The sequence below is a fragment of the Amphiprion ocellaris genome, chromosome 17, assembly GCF_022539595.1.
Source record: "Amphiprion ocellaris isolate individual 3 ecotype Okinawa chromosome 17, ASM2253959v1, whole genome shotgun sequence".
In the NCBI taxonomy this organism is placed as follows: domain Eukaryota; kingdom Metazoa; phylum Chordata; class Actinopteri; family Pomacentridae; genus Amphiprion; species Amphiprion ocellaris.
In genome coordinates, this window is record NC_072782.1 from 28022864 (window position 1) to 28040218 (window position 17355).

The 17355-nt window shown below is 40.8% G+C and overlaps 1 protein-coding gene across 3 annotated transcripts in view; it reads right to left on the minus strand.

The window, feature by feature from the left end:
* whrna (whirlin a) overlaps window positions 1–12866 on the minus strand; it is a 204357-nt gene extending 191491 nt beyond the window's left edge. For all 3 annotated transcript variants that reach the window (XM_055019461.1, XM_055019462.1, XM_055019460.1), the window contains exon 1: window positions 11354–12866. In XM_055019461.1, the coding sequence (XP_054875436.1) occupies window positions 11354–12097 (744 nt within the window). In that variant the 5' untranslated portion in view covers window positions 12098–12866. The remainder of the gene's footprint in view (window positions 1–11353) is intronic.
* Between the last annotated feature and the right edge of the window lie 4489 nt (window positions 12867–17355).

Sequence of the window (17355 nt, forward strand, 5' to 3'; positions counted from 1 at the left end):
GGCTGACGTGACGTTCCAGAGTCTCACACAGCAGAACTGGAAATTTACCTCCGTCCTTGAGGAAGACGGTTCAGGCTGTCAAATGGGAGAATGATAATATGGAAGAGAAGCGCTGATCGTCCAAACTCCAGCTGTGAGTCATATACAAGCACACAGAGTCACAAGTGGAAGCCGGCCAGTTCAAGCTGGTGGCCAAATATCTGCTGGCCAGTGGAGCAGCTAGGTGCAAAGTGTCTCTCTGAAGGGTAGCACAAGGGTAGTTTTTGAAGTATCACCCCATTCATGTTGTTAAATCAGAGAGTCCCAGCCGGTGCAACACTTCAATCTACCCTTCATTACAGGGAGCTGTAGCCCAAACACAAAAGTCCTGAAACAGCTCCATTGTTTATTTTGCAACTTCACCAAAAACCCAACAGTGAGAGCAAAGTCGGGGTGTATTTTCAAATCATTAAACTTAAATGTGTTGGAATTTTAACAACAAATTGCCTGTTAAATGTCACAAAGCAAAAGTTACATAGCAATCACCAACTTGTGTTTAATGGGGCCTCAGCTGTGCTACAGTGAGCTGCAGACACTTGCTGAAAGCTGCAAAATGTTATACATCAGCACTTGTTCATTTGAATTTGTTGACTGCCCTTCAGAACAAAACAAAGGATGAATTTGCAGTGACAACAAAATTGCCAGCACACTTTCACTCTCACTGGGAACGCTGAATACTACAAATTGAGTCTTTACGCCAGTTACATGACGGTCTTCTTCCTAGCGCATTTGTACCGAGAGAAATAATACATGACGAATACTCGAAATCTAATTAAGCAAAAACTAATAAGCAGATGAAACAAATGGAAATTGCTGTCTTGAGATACTGCTAAACTGCAATTATGTACTGCAATTAAACTGAATGAACTTTTATTAAATTCATTGCGTCGGGAGAACGAAAAGCGAAAGTTCTTTAATCGTCATGTCAATTTCCCCTGACAAATTCGTACTGACAAGTCGCCAGTTATTTATTCTTTTTGCAGTTGTCTTTTCTGCCTTTGCGGCATGGAAAATCGATTCTAATTAATACTACCATGTAAAAAACAAACATAATTAACTCTGGCTAAAGCCTTTAGTGTTCAGATTGTTGTTTCTACATAACCCCTAAAATATTTTCAACATTAAAGCTTTGAGAGCGAGTCGGAGGTGCCTTCATTTAATCTAAAACACAGACTGTCTCTGCAGCTTACACAAAGCTCCTCAATGAAATATATTCAGTGCAAGACAGAGGTGATGTTCTCCAGTGTTCTTCCAGCCATTTAGACGGCACACCTTTCATACAAATCACCGCATAGCGAGCTCAACCTGAACTGTATACTGCAGACATAAATTATTTGTAGGAGTGCAAACATTCACCCATAAATGAGGCTCTTGTGATATAAAATGCCATCTGAAACTCCAGCAAAGTGGTTATGTAAACCAATTGGCTTTCAAAAGACTTTAATAAATTGAGCCGTGGCAAAAAAGAGGCCAAAAAAACAACTTATCAACTTGTTTAGTCTATTTAGTGAGCATTTTGTATATCCTGGAAGGCTTGCTGAGCATTTTTCAGCAGTGCTTTAACACATATTACTGTCGTGCATGCTTTACTGAATGATACTTGATCAGTTAACAGCTTTAACTGTGTTGCTAAAGGGTGTGTTAGGCACAGTTGTTGAAGGATTGGATTAAAGAGAGAGGAGAAGCAGTGTTTGGTGTAGAGTAAATAGCACAAATGGCAGCCTTCAGGGTTCCTTTAGGCAACAAGATGCTCTCTGAACTTTAGTGACTTGGTACGCAAATCTGTTGCTCAGTGTGATTAGATAAATAACAACACGAGTATGTAAACACCAGGCCAGAGGGCAGGCCGAAAGGAACTCAAGCTCATTTATTCCAGGCTGATTCATGCAGATGTTAAAGTTGCAGTAGGTATACATCTGGGAATGGCAACAACAAACAAACAAACAAAAAAGAATTTGAAAATATACAACCCTACTTCTGGGATAAGAGGGAAAACAAATCCTCAAGATAAAAGTCAACATCCATTTGTGGCTTCACAATGGACTCAAACCCTGCTCTCCAGATTGAAAATCATCTGTCAGAACCCATTTCACAACAACTTCCTGCTCTTAGCACCGATGTTGCTCTTTTCTTGCTTAGATTTTCCTAAAAATGGAGGATGAGGCGCATAAGTCGAAGGACCAAGTGATTAGATTTTGGCAGTGATGCAGCTTATAGTCTGGATCCATGGATTTGTTACAGATTTCTGTATCATTGCAAGATAGCGGCACGGCGTTACTGTAACTATGACAAGAAGTGAACGCTACGTCAGCTGACGACCACATGAATGTAATCCTACCACAAATCCACTGCTGCAGACTTATCTGTCGGAAATTATACAAGGCATAATTGATTAAATTGTTTGGGCGTTTCCGAGGCCCATCAATTCCCGCCGCCCACTACATATTTAGGTCACGCGATTTGGTATCCATACATAACGTTCACATGCATAACACACGCCTGTGGTCAGCGCAAAGCAGTTTTTAATTAAAGATTTCATTGGTTTGAAATGATACGACTGAGCAGCCTTGGCGGAGTACGTGTGGGCACTTGTGGCACATTTTAGGATTTTTCTGTAAATGTTTGTAAAATAAACAAGTACAAACATGCTTTAATTTTTCCTTTTTTAGGACTTACAGCACTATAACTTTCTTATTCTGCTTAGAAGAGACTTTTTAGTTCTCTCGACTTCTAGTCATGGTTGTGCTGTTTCCATTGAGGTGCATCATTTTATTTTGCAGTTAAAAATGCATCTACAGTGAGTAAAAAATGACGGTTCAGAGGGTTAAGTCCAATATCGCACCGCCAAAGGCCCTCGGATGCAGGCAGTGAACCCCCCAAGCCTGACAAACGGTCTGAACTGTACGGATGGAAAAGGACTTTCTGAAGATACAAAATACTTCCTGACTAGTCCTGCTGGAAAAGTTTTCCACGTGTAGCTTGTCTGTCAGTCTCCAACTTCCACTTTCTCCTGTCAGTCTCTTATAGTGGTCAGAAATATTTTCTCTTTTATCATTTCTCTCTGTCTTTTTTTTCCTTGCCATGACAGTCTCTGAGAGCAGTGATTCTTGGCAGCTTGGCAGATTATTCAGTCTGTGGTCTCTCTCTGCAGTAAAAACATCAGGAGCTGCTTTCAATTCATGATTCCCGCTTTAAAGTAGTTACAGAAACAGTCGGAAACTCTGGTAGGTTACAATATCAAACAATGTATAACTTTTTTAAAACATACAGTTCAAAACATATTAAATGTGTGTTAAATTAGTCTAATTTCTCCATACTTACATTCAGACCTATTAATAAGGGTCACTTTTCCTGAGCTTCTTGCACCATCTCCACATTATTGCAGATATTTTTCTGGACAATTTCCATTTTAAAACTAAAATTCTAACACAAAAATTACTACAAACGTGGCAACAAGCACACCAGGCCTGTCTACATCAACAATAGATCAAACACCAGAGAAAACTGTCATTTCATCGTCTCTGTGGATTTCAAACCAGGGATGCAGAGGCTTTTGCATGATGACGAAGTGGTGCAGCAATGCTAAAACTTGTACATGCTAGTGCTGAACATAAAGTGTTGTATTTGTCCAGCATCGCTGTTGCTGCTGTAGACAAGGATAAAACTCTTGCTTGCAAACAGAGTCAAAAACCATTAAATGCATGCTATTAAAGAAAGAATCTTCAGTTCTGAACTTTCCAATCAGACGAACACTATACAAAACCTGTTCAGCATCAAATGTGAAAGTTAGCGACAAGATAGCGAAGAAAGTACAAGTTTTGGCAGATAAAAAGCCACATATTTTTCTAAAACGGCGGAAACCAAAGCAGATATGAGAGGGGGGTGAATATTCACACTCCAGGCTCATAGCAAACACGACTGCAAATGATAAACGATGTGTAAATAGTCTGTTTTTTAGCAAACATGTCAGGTATAAACTCTTGCCCCCCGAGCAGACAAAAACAGGCCCGACACAGCTCCAGAAGGTCAAACAACACAACTAATCTGATCATTCGGAAAAAAAGTTTGGACTCTGTGTGCAGCTGAATTTAATAAGTCCTTTCCTCTACTACCACTTCACACCCACAAACAGCATCAATAATCCCACACAAACAGCATGATTGGCTTTAAATAAGCCTTTGCATCTCATTTTGTCTGCAGCACATTACTCATTCACACTGTTCTCTGCCTGCTGTATGCTTCCACTCAGGCTTAATCCACTGTACTTTAGCGAACTTGTGCTGCCTCATGACTTTGGGGACGGCCTCTGAAAGCAGCAGCTTGTCGCTTTGCCCAGACGACGCGTCAAAAAGCTTACAGCTGAATTTCTTTGCATCTCTGATTTTCTCCTCCTCCTCCTAAGAGGCTGCCTCGGTCTCGGAGTTAGCTACCGAGTCAGCATTTAGCCGGAGCAACCTTTTCATTATTGTCTTCTCCACTGGATGGTCAGGAGATATGACAGGATCGGGATAAGAACATAAATTGTGTTATTCTGGAGCCACAACAACAAGACAAGTGGTCTTGTCTCGCCATCAGCCTGCACAGACTGCATGTCTCTTGGACTTTTTAATTAGATTCAACACTGGGGAGGGTGTGAGGAAGAAACAAAAGGGAAAACATGGTGTAGCGAGACACAGTGAAGAAGATACAAGACAACTTTGCTGTCTTTGTTAGTTCTGAACTCTCTCTACAGTATTCCCAGGAAATCTGTGGTGTCTTTTGAACTGTTGCTTCTATCGCAAACATGCAAAAAGAGCAAAGGGGTGAGAGGATTTTAAAAAAAAAAAAAAGATGACGGCTGATCGCTCAGTCGACACCTTGGCTGCTGTCTGGCCGTGACATTGACATGCACAGACTTGGCCACCAGTTAGAGGAATGCGAGCCGATTGGCCTGGAGCAGCTCTGCAGACTGCTAATGGTCAGCATGTTGATTAGATGCTAGGAGGCAGATAGGAATCTCGTTATACTATTAATTGATTCTGCTCAGAGCCGATTGCGAGATCGTGACAGCGGTTCGTCCTGTTTGATGCTGTCAACATGCAGACCGGCGCCACAGAGTTTGCAGATGATAAACACACTTTGCATTTTATTATGGGACCCCATGCAGCATTTATCTATCAAAAAAAAAAAAAAAAAAGATGACTCTAAACTGAAACCCAACTGATTAGGAGTTAATGAGTTGGTATGATTTCACCAGAAGGCCACAAAGCTTCAAACAACCACCAATAATTCCCTCATAAAAGGTTTTGTGGCCTCATCGCATGGTGCTAAAGTTTGAGACACAGTTATTTGTGGAGCCAGAGGTTGCTGAAAGTTTCACACTAGCGTTAATATAAGCTGATTCTTGTGTCGAGTTAATGAGAGAACTTTAACTGAACCGTGCGCCATAAACTAGCTACAAGAGGCTAAAGATGTTCCCGGAGCTGCAGAGTCGAGTTCATCACTACACCCACTTCCACATCATAAACAGTCATTTGGCTGAGCATTAAAATAAAAATACTGATTATGGAGAGGAGTTCAGTTCGAGGCGAGGAGACAGAGTCGCTGTCGCAACCGGATTCATCAAAAGCATCCAGACGGTGGCTTATTCAAAGGTGACATTTCATCTGTCACATCCGCCAGAAGCTTACATTCACTGAGCTAATCATCCACTTGGCTGGTAGATTTTAATAAGAGAGCAAATTTTAAAAAAACAAAGAACTTTATGATGAGCAAAAATGGTTGAAATGAAAATACAATGAAGAAATGTATCAAAATCGTACATGTTAAATCAGAACTTAAAGAGAAGTGATGTCCTTTATTGTATAAGGATTGCGTAACACTGATTCAGTCATTGATTAAATGCAGTATTTAGGATGTTCAAACAAGGAGTGAGTGCTTTTAGAATCCATCAGCAGCTCAATAGTCTGACTACATCTCCCCTCGGTGAAAGGTTTGCATAATACAGAGGTAGTGGAGACGCTCCAACTTAAATTTAGGACAAGTGTTTTTCATATTTCCAAAACTACACACGGAATCGCATATTCTGCTTGTACAAACACATAGCTGAAAGTATATAAGGCGGCACTGCACAACAAACTACAAACAACATCCCCTCCCATCTTCTCCAGAATATTAATCGCAATGCACAATGTTTGGCTGCACCACACGATGGACTCGATGGTGAGCCTGGCACAGTTTAAGAGGTTAAAATGATTACAGTTCTGAAAGCCTGTCACATTTTCGACTAAACTGAGAAGGTATAAAAATAACTGAACTCAAGCATTAATGACCTCCAGGGGGATTTTTTTCTTAGGTGGTTCTCCTGCTGGCTGGGTGCCTGGTTTGTCGGGCTAATAACAGCAGCAGTGGACGCACGATAACTAGTAGTCATAGTCCTAGGCTTCATGTAGCCATTATAGACAGCAGGGATTAAAACAGAACACACAGCAGGATGAAAACAGGATTTGCACATATGGGAATAAAGGAACACTGAGAGGTGATGACAGGTGGGCAACACATACTAACATGTTTCATTCATCTTCTGAAAATCAAACACATGATGGATCTAAGAAATGACCTGCACTTCTTCATTTACAGTAGAGAAATGGACGTCCTTCGATCCACAGATGAGAGAAATGTGTGTAAAACTGATAGAAGAAAAACAAAAAAAAGTCAATTTTGTCATTAGTATTCTGTCCGATGCGGTTTGAGATCACGTTTGAGACTTTTAGGCTGCTGGTCAGTTTTTAAAAGACTATTATTGCTTCTCTTCAACATACACTACCTGTCAAAAGTTTGGGGTCACTTATTTTTGAAAGAAAAGCTGTTTTTGTCAAAGATGACATTAAATTAATCAGAAATCCAGTCTAGACATTGTTAATGTGGCAAATGACTATTGTAGCTGGAAACAGCTGATTTTTAATGGAATATCTCCATAGAGGTACAGAGGAACATTTCCAGCAACCATCACTCCTGTATTCTAATGCTACATTGTGTTAACTAATCGTGTTATTGATGATTAGAAAACCCTTGTGCAGTTATGTTAGCACATGAATAAAAGTGTGCGTTTTCATGGAAAACATGAAATTGCCTGGGTGACCCCAAACTTTTCAACGGCAGTGTACATCTCTACAAAAAGCCACGTATCACTGCACAGGGACTTCCTCAGTAAGCTAAGAAAGTTACAATATGTTTACACCATGAGATAAATCAGAACACAGTGGAAAAATAACAACAAATTCCAAGTAAAGCAGTGTAAACCAGAGGAGCCATAAATGTCAGGGGGTTAACATAAAATGCATCAAGGGATTTTTGACCCTGTTAAAGCCTGAAATCTTCCCAGACGTAACCAGTGAGGGGAAGAAAAATACATGACATAAAACACCCCCCTCATCTCTTAGCATTAAGCAAAAGCCTATAGGTGCAGTATTTTGGATTACATGCAGGTGGGGGGATTGCCTTAGGCCTGAGCCCTGCATAAAGTGAATTACAAAAACCCACATGAGAAGAGATGGAGCATGGGTGACGTTTTCGAGACCAGTGAAGGTTAGAAAGTACTCAGTGTGAACTATAATCCACAGTTGCCATAAGGGAACACACTGGTGACCTTTCAACTGCAGGCGAATAATCACGATTTTTAAAAAGCAGCTTACATATATCTGGCGCTTCTGGTAGCAGTGAACAGAAAAATAACTCTTATGTTCTCTAAGTAGAGGCTAGAGCATGGAACCATATCTTATTTTTGTCTTGATCAAAGTCTTATTGGGATTAAAATCTTATTTCTATAAAGGAAAATGCTACAAAAGTACTTTTGTATATTACATGTCCAGATGTGCATTAAACTGAAAACAACTTAAAAAGATAAAAACACCGAGTGCTACTTTACAGATCTGCTAAAACTGACTTGTTAAAGAACTATGAAAGCCTGTGAAATGCAGTGAAGCGCTGGTGTGAATGAGCGTAATCACAAAATCGATCAGCACTGAGGACAGCGGCGAGAAAAATGGAGGTAAAAAGCAGTCGGAATGAAGAGGAGAAAACGCCAAGATGATTTTTCAGCACCACGGACGGCTCACAGGACTCATAACCACCAAGGTCCTCACAAGGTTTCCTCCTCAATCAATCCTCGCCGTGCACAAATCAGACGCTCTTTTATCACCTCATTTACTAATAGGCCTTCTTTACTCTGAGTGACATTAACAACACAGCTCGGGGAGAAAGTAGTCTTCATGCTCGCCGCACAAACACACAACCCAGCAAGCAGCAAACATTCCCAACATCACCTTTAGGTCCAATCTAACCTCCAAAGAAGGTTTTAGGGATGTTTAAGTTTACAAATAATGTTCCTGTAATGCTAATTAAAACAACATTTTAGCTGCAACATTCAGAGGATGTTTGGAGAATGTGGTCAGAATACGTTCCATGATAACAAAAGAAGGAACGTACATTCAAAATAATAGTAGGAGTCAGCTGACTTCAGTAGAAATCAATTGGACTTCTCCTGTAGGTTCTTGAAGATGTTTTATCTTCATCCAAGCCTTCAGAACTTCAGAACTAATGTCTTCAAGAACCTACAAGAGAAGTTCATCTGATTTTTTACTGAAGCTTCTACCATTATTACAACCTGGATGACTGAGAATCTACACAGACATTCAAAAAAGTGTTTTCCAGATGACAGAACGTGCAACATTGTGCATGCAAAGGTGTTGCAAAGGGTTTAGGGATGTTTATCTTTCCAAATAATGTTCCTGTTGCATTAAAAGTTAATTCAAACAACATTTTAGCCACAACTTTCAGATAATATTTGGAGCACTTTGTCAGATTATGTTCCACGATAACAAAAGAAGGAACAAACATTCAAAAAAAAAAATGTCTTCCAGATGGCAGAACATGCAACATTCTGCCTGCAAAGTTGTTGCAAAAGTTTTAGGGATGTTTATCGTTTCAAGTAAAGTTCCCTGAATGCTATAAGTTAACTAAGACAGAACATTTTAGCCGCAACAGTCAGAGGACGTTTGGAGGAGGCTGTCAGATAAAATTCCACAATAACTCAGGAACAACGTTCTCAAAACAACATTTTTAAAAAAATGTTTTCTAGATGACAGAACGTGCAACATTTGGCTTGCAAAGTTCTTGAGTGAACAAGTTACAGAACGTTCTTCTAGAAAATGTTCCCACATTGTTCCAGGATGACAATAAAGAAAGGTAAATTTGCAATGCAACACTCAGAACTTAACATTAGAGCATAATGGTCCTCGGACAATTAAAACAGAATTTCCCTCTAAAAATCTAGCTAGAACCTTCTTAGAACACCAGAGGATGTTGTCAGATTATGTTTCATAATAACAAAAGCAGAATGTTTTCCAACCAACATTCAAAAAAAAATTTTGCCAGGTGACAGAACGTGCATCATTCTGGAGGCAAAGTTAAGCGAGAACAAAACAGAACTTTCTTCTAGAAATCATTCCAACAATGCTCCACAACAGTGACAAAGGAAGAACATTCTCAACGCAACACTCAGAAAACTTCAGGAAATTTAGAGTATATTGGTTCTAGAGTACAATTTCTGTAGGTATCTCACTTTTAAAAGGAACATCCTGGGAATTAAAACAGAACCTCCCACTAAACCCACTGCCATAACTTTCTTAGAACAATACTTTCTTAGAATGGTACTTTCTCAGAACATTGGAGGATATTGTAAGATTATGTTCCATGATAACAAAGAATGTTCTCAAACCAACACTAAAAATCTAAAAATGTGTTTTCTAGTTGTTATCGAGGCCTCAGATGACAGAACGTAGAACATTCTGCCTCCAATGTAGTTGAGAGAACACGTTACAGAACGTTCTTCTAGAAAATATTCCCACCATGTTCCAGGATGATGTTAAAAGTAGAACATTTAGAAAACTTTAAGAATGTTATCGCCAAACATTTGGAGAATCTCTGCAGTTATGACACCTTTAAAAGAACACTCTGGGAATTCAAACAAAACTTCCCACTAAAACTGTTGCTAGAACTTTCTTGGAACTTTGCTTTCTCAGAACATTGGAAAATGTTGTCAGATTATGTTCCAACATTGAAAACATATTTTGCAGATGCTATCAAGGCCTCAGAGGACAGAATGTGGAACATTCTGCCTGCAAACTTTCTAAGGGAACATATTACAGACTGCACTTCTGGAGAACATTCACACAATGTTCCACAATGTGCTGGTACATTCATAATGCAACACTCAGAAAACCTTTTTAGAACCTCCTTAGTTATCCTTCCTTTATTAAAACCATTCTTGGATTTAAGAGAACTTCCAACTAAAACCATCGGTAGAACTTTATTAGGATGTTACTTTCTTAGAAGGTTGATGGATGATGTCAGATAATGTTCCACTATAGCAAAGGAAGAACATTGTCAAACCAGATGACAGAGCATGGAACATTCCTGCAAAGTTGTTGAGGGAACACATTACAGAACGTTCTTCTAGAGAACATTCCCACAATATTCCACAGTGTGCTGGCACACACATAATGCAACAGTAAGAAAACTAATGCAACAGTCAGAAAACTTTGAGAATGTTACTACCAAACACTTTTAGAACCTCTGTAGTTAAAATAAAATCATTGCTAGAATTTTCTTAGAACACTTCATTAGAACGTAGGAGGATTGCTGTCAGAATATGTTCCATGATAACAAAGGAAGAACATTCTCAAACCAGACAACAGAACATGCAACATTCTGCCTGCAAAGTTGTTGAGGGAACACATTACAGAACGTTCTACTAGAGAACATTCCCACAATTTTCTGATACATTCATAATGCAACACTGAGAAAACTTTGAGAATGTTATCGACAAATATTTTTAGAACCTCTGTAGTTATCCTGCTTTTAATCGGAACACTGTGGGAACTAAAACAGAACCTCCTGCTAAAACCACTACTAGAACCATCTCAGAACGTTACTAGAACAGATAAACTCTAGCTGGGGCAAACCTCTAGGGTTACCAGCTGCTCTGAAGGTGTCTGATTACAGCTTCCTAGAAGCAGTAGAGGACAGTGTACGCTCCAGTGCTGCCACAACACATGAACACTGATCATACAAAGAACCACAACAGCTTCCAGGCAACAGAACTAATTTCCCTCAACAAATAAAGGCTGTTTTTTTAAGGCCAAACGCATAATTAACAAGGAGCAGGAGCTTATCACCCAAAAGAAAAGTAGATTTAGAGGTTCCCAGGACTCTGATGCTGCAGGGAACGAGAAATGTGCAGCGTGAAAAAGATGATTAGGAAAAAGAAACTTGCCTTCACTGCTTCAGCGTGGGTGACTTTCTCGAACACTTTGTCGTTGACTTTCATGATCTGGTCGCCGATCCGGAGCCCCTCTTTCTCCGCCAGGCTCCTCGGCTCCACCAGGGACACGTAGATGCCGACGCCGTGCTCCGAGCCGCCGCGGATGCTGAAGCCGAGGCCCTCGTTGCTCTTGTGCCTCTTCATGGTGACCTGCCGCAGCTCTCCAGGCGGCTCGTGGATAAAGTTCCTCCCGAGTAGCGGCACCAGGGGAGCTGTCCCGTCGCTGCTGGTGCTGAAGCTGTCCGGCGAGCCCCGCAGCGCCACCTGGAACTCCGGCGGGTTGTTCGGCGAGAAATGCCCGGGGGGCGTCGGGCTGGCGCTGGGGAAGTCTCCCGGCGGCGGCTCGGCGTTGCCATTGCTCGCAACTAAATCCGATTTCAAATAGAGGCCCTCCGAGGTGTACTGCTCGAACAGGAGCTGGTCGGAGCGGGGGATCACCAGCCGCAGCATGGGCAGAAGTTGCCGCTTGCTGGGCGCGTTGAGGATGACGTTGAGGGTCTGCACCAGGTCGTACACGTTGCGCTTGGAGTGGTACACGTTGAGGCAGTGGATGAACTGCTCCCTCTCGAAGTCGTTGAGCAGGAGGTTGAGCGCGTTGTGCAGCTTCTTCACGTTGGCCGACAGCGTCCGAGCGCTGGAGGCCAGGGAGTTTGCCGAAGAGCTGAGCGACATGCGCTCCAGGTCGGTGCTGCTCATCCTGGCGGTGGGGTGACCGGGACGCGGCGCCACACTGGTGCGGGGTTAGAGGGGGCGCATTACGGGCTGGTGGCGCGGGATCACACCGGCGCTTGGCATCACGACCGCTGGAGGACTTGCGCTCCGGTTCTAGCCATGGCTCTGACGGATGAACCACAATTTGAATCGAGTCCAATTAATTTGTTTTCCCACCTGACACTAATTAATCAGCAGTTAGCGTGAAATCCAATCACCGGCTGTTTTCTTCAAACTTCACCTGCGGATCGGTGCGTCGGGACAGAACATGCAACAGCCTCGTGGAGCCTCGTCCCGCTCCGTCACAGAGCTCAGTAATGCGCCACGCAAAGCTGTGAGCCTGCGTGTCATTAGCTGCCGTCTTATTTTCCAGGAGGTCAGGTGGCCGCCGAGCCGCCGCTTCTCTGGTGTCCGCCTCTCCGGGGCTCGACAAACAACACCACAACTGCAAATTACTGGATATCTGGTCCAGCGCTGCGCAACCAACGCTACAAAAGAGATTCCCTCGCTGCAGAGGAAAGAGAAAAAAGGGAAAAAAGTTATTTTTGTGCTCCTGCGCTGCGTCCTGAGGAGTTCACAATATCCAGCTCCGGTCACGGTTTTAGTTCCAAACGACGCCAAACCGCGTAAAAGCGTGCGCGTGTATATCCAGTTGTGTTTGCGCAAAAGCTAGCGCAGTTTGTTTGTCTGTTGGTGGTGGTGTTGTTCTCCGGCAGATCAGTGTGTCCGCTTCAGACGTTACTACAGAGACTGAAGACAGCGGCTCTGACCGTCCTCTGTCAGGAAATGACGCAGAGCCGCGCAGCCAATAACCAGCAACATGCGCTCTGGAACAACCGACCGCTAAGTTACAGCATACAGGACTTTAATTAGACTTAAGTCAGCGGCTTGTGAGTTTACGCTAAAATGTCGATTCTTTCTTTGTTTTAATTCTTCAACTCATAACCAATAAGCAGGTGTGGCCATCAGTGTAGATTTGTGGGTGGAAACTGAAGATCTGTTCCCTCATGACGCAGCAACGTCTCCAGCAGAGACAGGTCTGATCAGCATGTCCAACACATATGTTCTGAACATGCACATTAAACATGAGTAGAAATCTGCACTGTTAACGTCCAGGAGGTCATAAATTAACAAAATTCATTTAGATGTGAAAAGGTGCAACAAGAACATCTGAAAAGTTTATTCCCTCAATTTAGGTCACAAAAGAACACAGATAAGTAAATCATGGCTGCACACTGTAAATAAATGCTTGTAAATTTACCATGACTGGATCTGTCTGAACCAGTTTACAAAACACCGAATCACTGTAAATAAGTTAATCAGGAGAAAACTGTATTTTTTTTTAGGTTTTTTCGCTTGAAAAAATAGATTTTACTACTCTTATTTAATATGTGCATAACATTAATATTGTAACTGTTGCACGTATTTCTCCAAAATAATACAGTTTATCACAGTTAAATGTACATACTGTTGTGTGGATAATGGAAACATGTTGTAATATTTTTAACAATTAACATATTTGGGGAGGACGGGGGACACACGACATGTTTTTTTTTTTTTTTTTTTTTTAAATGAATTTAAATGCCCAATGAGCTGGGTACAGACCTGAAAAGGAGTAAGTCAGACACGTGGTCAGGATGGTCCAGAGGCAACAGAGAAACACCAAAAAGCAGATCTGCAATGAATTAGAAGCTGCTGAAACAGAGCTGTCAATGTCCACATCAACATGAACTGAGAGGCTCCATGAAAAAGGAAGTTCTTCCTCTAGAATCAGAACCTTAAAGCTCCACTAAAGTGTTGATCACATGAACAAAGAAAAGACCTTCTGGAGGAAAGAATAGGGTAAAGAATTATCTAAAGTTTAGCTATTTAGCCAAAATGAGCAGAAATATGTTTGGAGGACAGAAGGTGAGGCATTTAACCCCACAACACCAAACCTACTGTTATGCATGGCGGTGGCAGAATAATGCCCTGGGGCTGTTTCACTGCCAGTGAACTGGTGCTTTAAATTGAATAATGACAAATGAGGATTACCTCCACATTCTTCAGGAAAACTTAAGATCATCATCAGAAGATTGGGTCTTGGGTGTTCCACATCAAAAATGGTAAAGAAATGGTTAAATCAGGATAGAATGAAGGTTTTAGACTGGTCTACCCAAAGTCCTGACTTAAACCTCATCAAGAAACTGTAGACTGTGAGGAAGAAACACAGTTGTGTCAAAAAAGTCAACAAATTTAGTTGAACTGCACCAATTCTTCAAAGAGGAGGGTCAAAGATACAACCAGAAGCTTGTGGATGCTACTTGGTTTAGGCACAAATGACGAAAGGACATTTAACCAAATACTAGAACTGTTGTTTGCATATTTTTGACCCAACAGATATTGTCCTTTATCCGGAAGATGGATAGTTAGTCTAAGAAAGATTCAAAAAACATGATTGTTTTTAGTAACAAATATGCATGTGTTTAAAAGATTCCAACATAGAAGATTCTGAGTTATAGGAGTCATTGGAAACTCGAGTCCCATGACTCTTTACAAATGTATATAAACTTTTGTTTACGACTGTATGTCTAAAAATAGTTTTCCTGACCATTCCTTCCGTTGCTGGACAGACATCCATCTTTGTCCACGGGTCTCTTGGAAGCATTTAACTAGCTGCTGGAATCCCTGATCCATGAGTCTTCCAGCTGGAACCAAAAAGCAGCAAAGTGGAGTCAAACTCCCAGAGTGATCAGTCACAAGTACAAAATGGTGATGATATCAACTGTAAATGAAGCCTGAGCTCTGAGGCCACTGTGTTGACAAATGGCCCTGTGTGGTTTTGGCAGAGTTTCAGAGCTGAGCCTCCCCTAAATTCTACTGCAAATATTCTATCTGCTTTATCAACCAGTAACTGAAGCGGTAGTAAGGTTGACCGGGGCAAACTGAACACCGTCTGTTGCTTTCAAGAATGATTGTGTCATTTTAATTTGAAATTATGACCCATGATGTGCTGGGAGATGAAATCACGAATGTCAAAGCAATTAACGAGGTTGAAAATGGACCAACGGACTTGGAAAATGGGAACTAGCTCAGAAAATGAAAATGTTCTTTGGAAATGAATCAATAAGACTGAGAATGCAGTGAACAACAGAGGAGAAAATGAGGTTACGGCAGAGCTCTACTGATATCACAGATGAAGTCAGCACTATGCTTCTTGAAAGTGACACAGCAGAACTGTCAGCAAGCAGCAACCCAGGCAACAGAGATAAAAGCAAGAGCATCTGATAGTATATGCATGAATTTAGAGGAGGAGATTTATCAGTTAATGATTTCCTTCACTAGGTCAATCCTCCTCCTCCAAATAAGCTCTTTGGAATGCTGATATTCTTTCAGTTTATGGTTGAAAGTGTTTATTATTAGGACAGCAACTACAATTATTTTCATTAGAGATTAATCTGAAGGGAATTTTTTACATGAATGGATTAATCGTGCCTACTTGTCTTATCAAAAACTGTGAAAACCCACCCAAAAATAATTGAAATGCAAAGAAAAGCAACAAGCCCACACATGCGAGAAGCTGAGACGAGAGAGGATTGCCTGACAAATGACTGAAACAAGTCACTGATGATCGAAACAGCAACAATCAATCAGCAAATTAGTTCATCAAAGACTTGTTGCTACATCAATGAGCAAATGCTCCCAGGATCCGTGATATCCAATCAGTATGAGTATTTTTAATGCATAAAAAGAAAAAAAAAAAGCAGTGATGATGATGCTAATTAAACCCGCCATTTCAGATGTCAAATAAGGACACACTGCACAGCCAGAATGCATGAGAGCACATTATCTTTTGTCCAACTTAAGGGAAATCCCAATACAACACATGCTACATATTTTTCAAAATAGCGTGACTTCTATTGTCAACCGACATGCCGTTGCCCTCTAGTACAAAGCAAGATCTGTAAAGAAATGCTTGTCACAATTTGGTGTCTGAGATCCTGACTGACCTGCACAGAACTCTGATCTGTACTCCATCCAACACCTCCATCCCAGGCTTTATCACCCAACATCAGCTGCACACCTCGGTAATGCTTTAATAGGAGAAAAATGCCTGCAGCCAGAGTCCAAACTCACATGGAAAATCTGCTGTTAGAACAGCATGTTAATGGCTTGGTCTTGGTTTGGGACGCTATACCCAGGTATCACATTGACCCTGTAACACTTTAATGTGCACTATCTGTTTTGGTCATGAAATTATGTAAGTGTGTTTGACTCAGGTGTATGACTAGCCTCATGGGCACTTCTGTAGTCACCAGAGAGAAGGAAAGATTATCTAAACTTGTCTGAGGAAATAGAAACTGTATTTTCTTTAACAATTTTAATGGTTTTGAACATATTTGAGCAGGAAAGCTAACAGTTAGCTAAAAGGTATGGATAAGCAGTAAAAAAAAAGTAGACAATGCATAAATGGCTAAATTAGATAATGCTGAAAATGCTACCTACAATGTGACTAAAATTATTAGCTCATGGTCCAGTTAAACAGGTAAACTTGTTTGCTAAAAGTCTGAATAAATATAAGGAACATGATAAGTAAAATTATGGATTAACAGTCAAAATTGTTGGTTAACAGTATACAAGGTGAGCCATAAGTTTCCATACATAGGAAAATATATAATGTATATTTTTTATGTTTCACATACCCTAGAAGATGCATTTGACGCTATCTTTGGGGGCACTTGAAGGCCACAGTGTATCAGGTGAAGATACGAGACATAAATCATCTCAAGGAACGTATCACCAACACCATTACAAGCATAACTTCAACTGTGCTAATGCGAGTTCATCAACAGTGGAAAACACATATTAATATGTGTTTTCGAAACAATGGTAGTCATATAGAGCACATTATATCAATAAAAATGGTTGTCCAACATAAAATGTTTATTTTTCCCATGTATGGAAACTTACGGCCCACCCTGTAGATAAATACATTTAAGTAAGCTTGAATAAGTAGTTGAAATAGCTAGCTACAATTAGGAATAAACTGCTTGTAATTATTAGCTAAAAGTACAGCTAGCAGTTGAAGCTATTAGCTAATAGTATGGATAAACACAGGAAACTGCTCAACATAATAGATAAGTAGCTAGAATAGCAAGCTAAAATTAGTAATACATTGTTAGAATTTATTAGCTCAAAGAATAGCTAGCAGTTGAAGTTGTTAGCCAGCAGTATGATAAACAAATTTAACTGATAGCTCAACG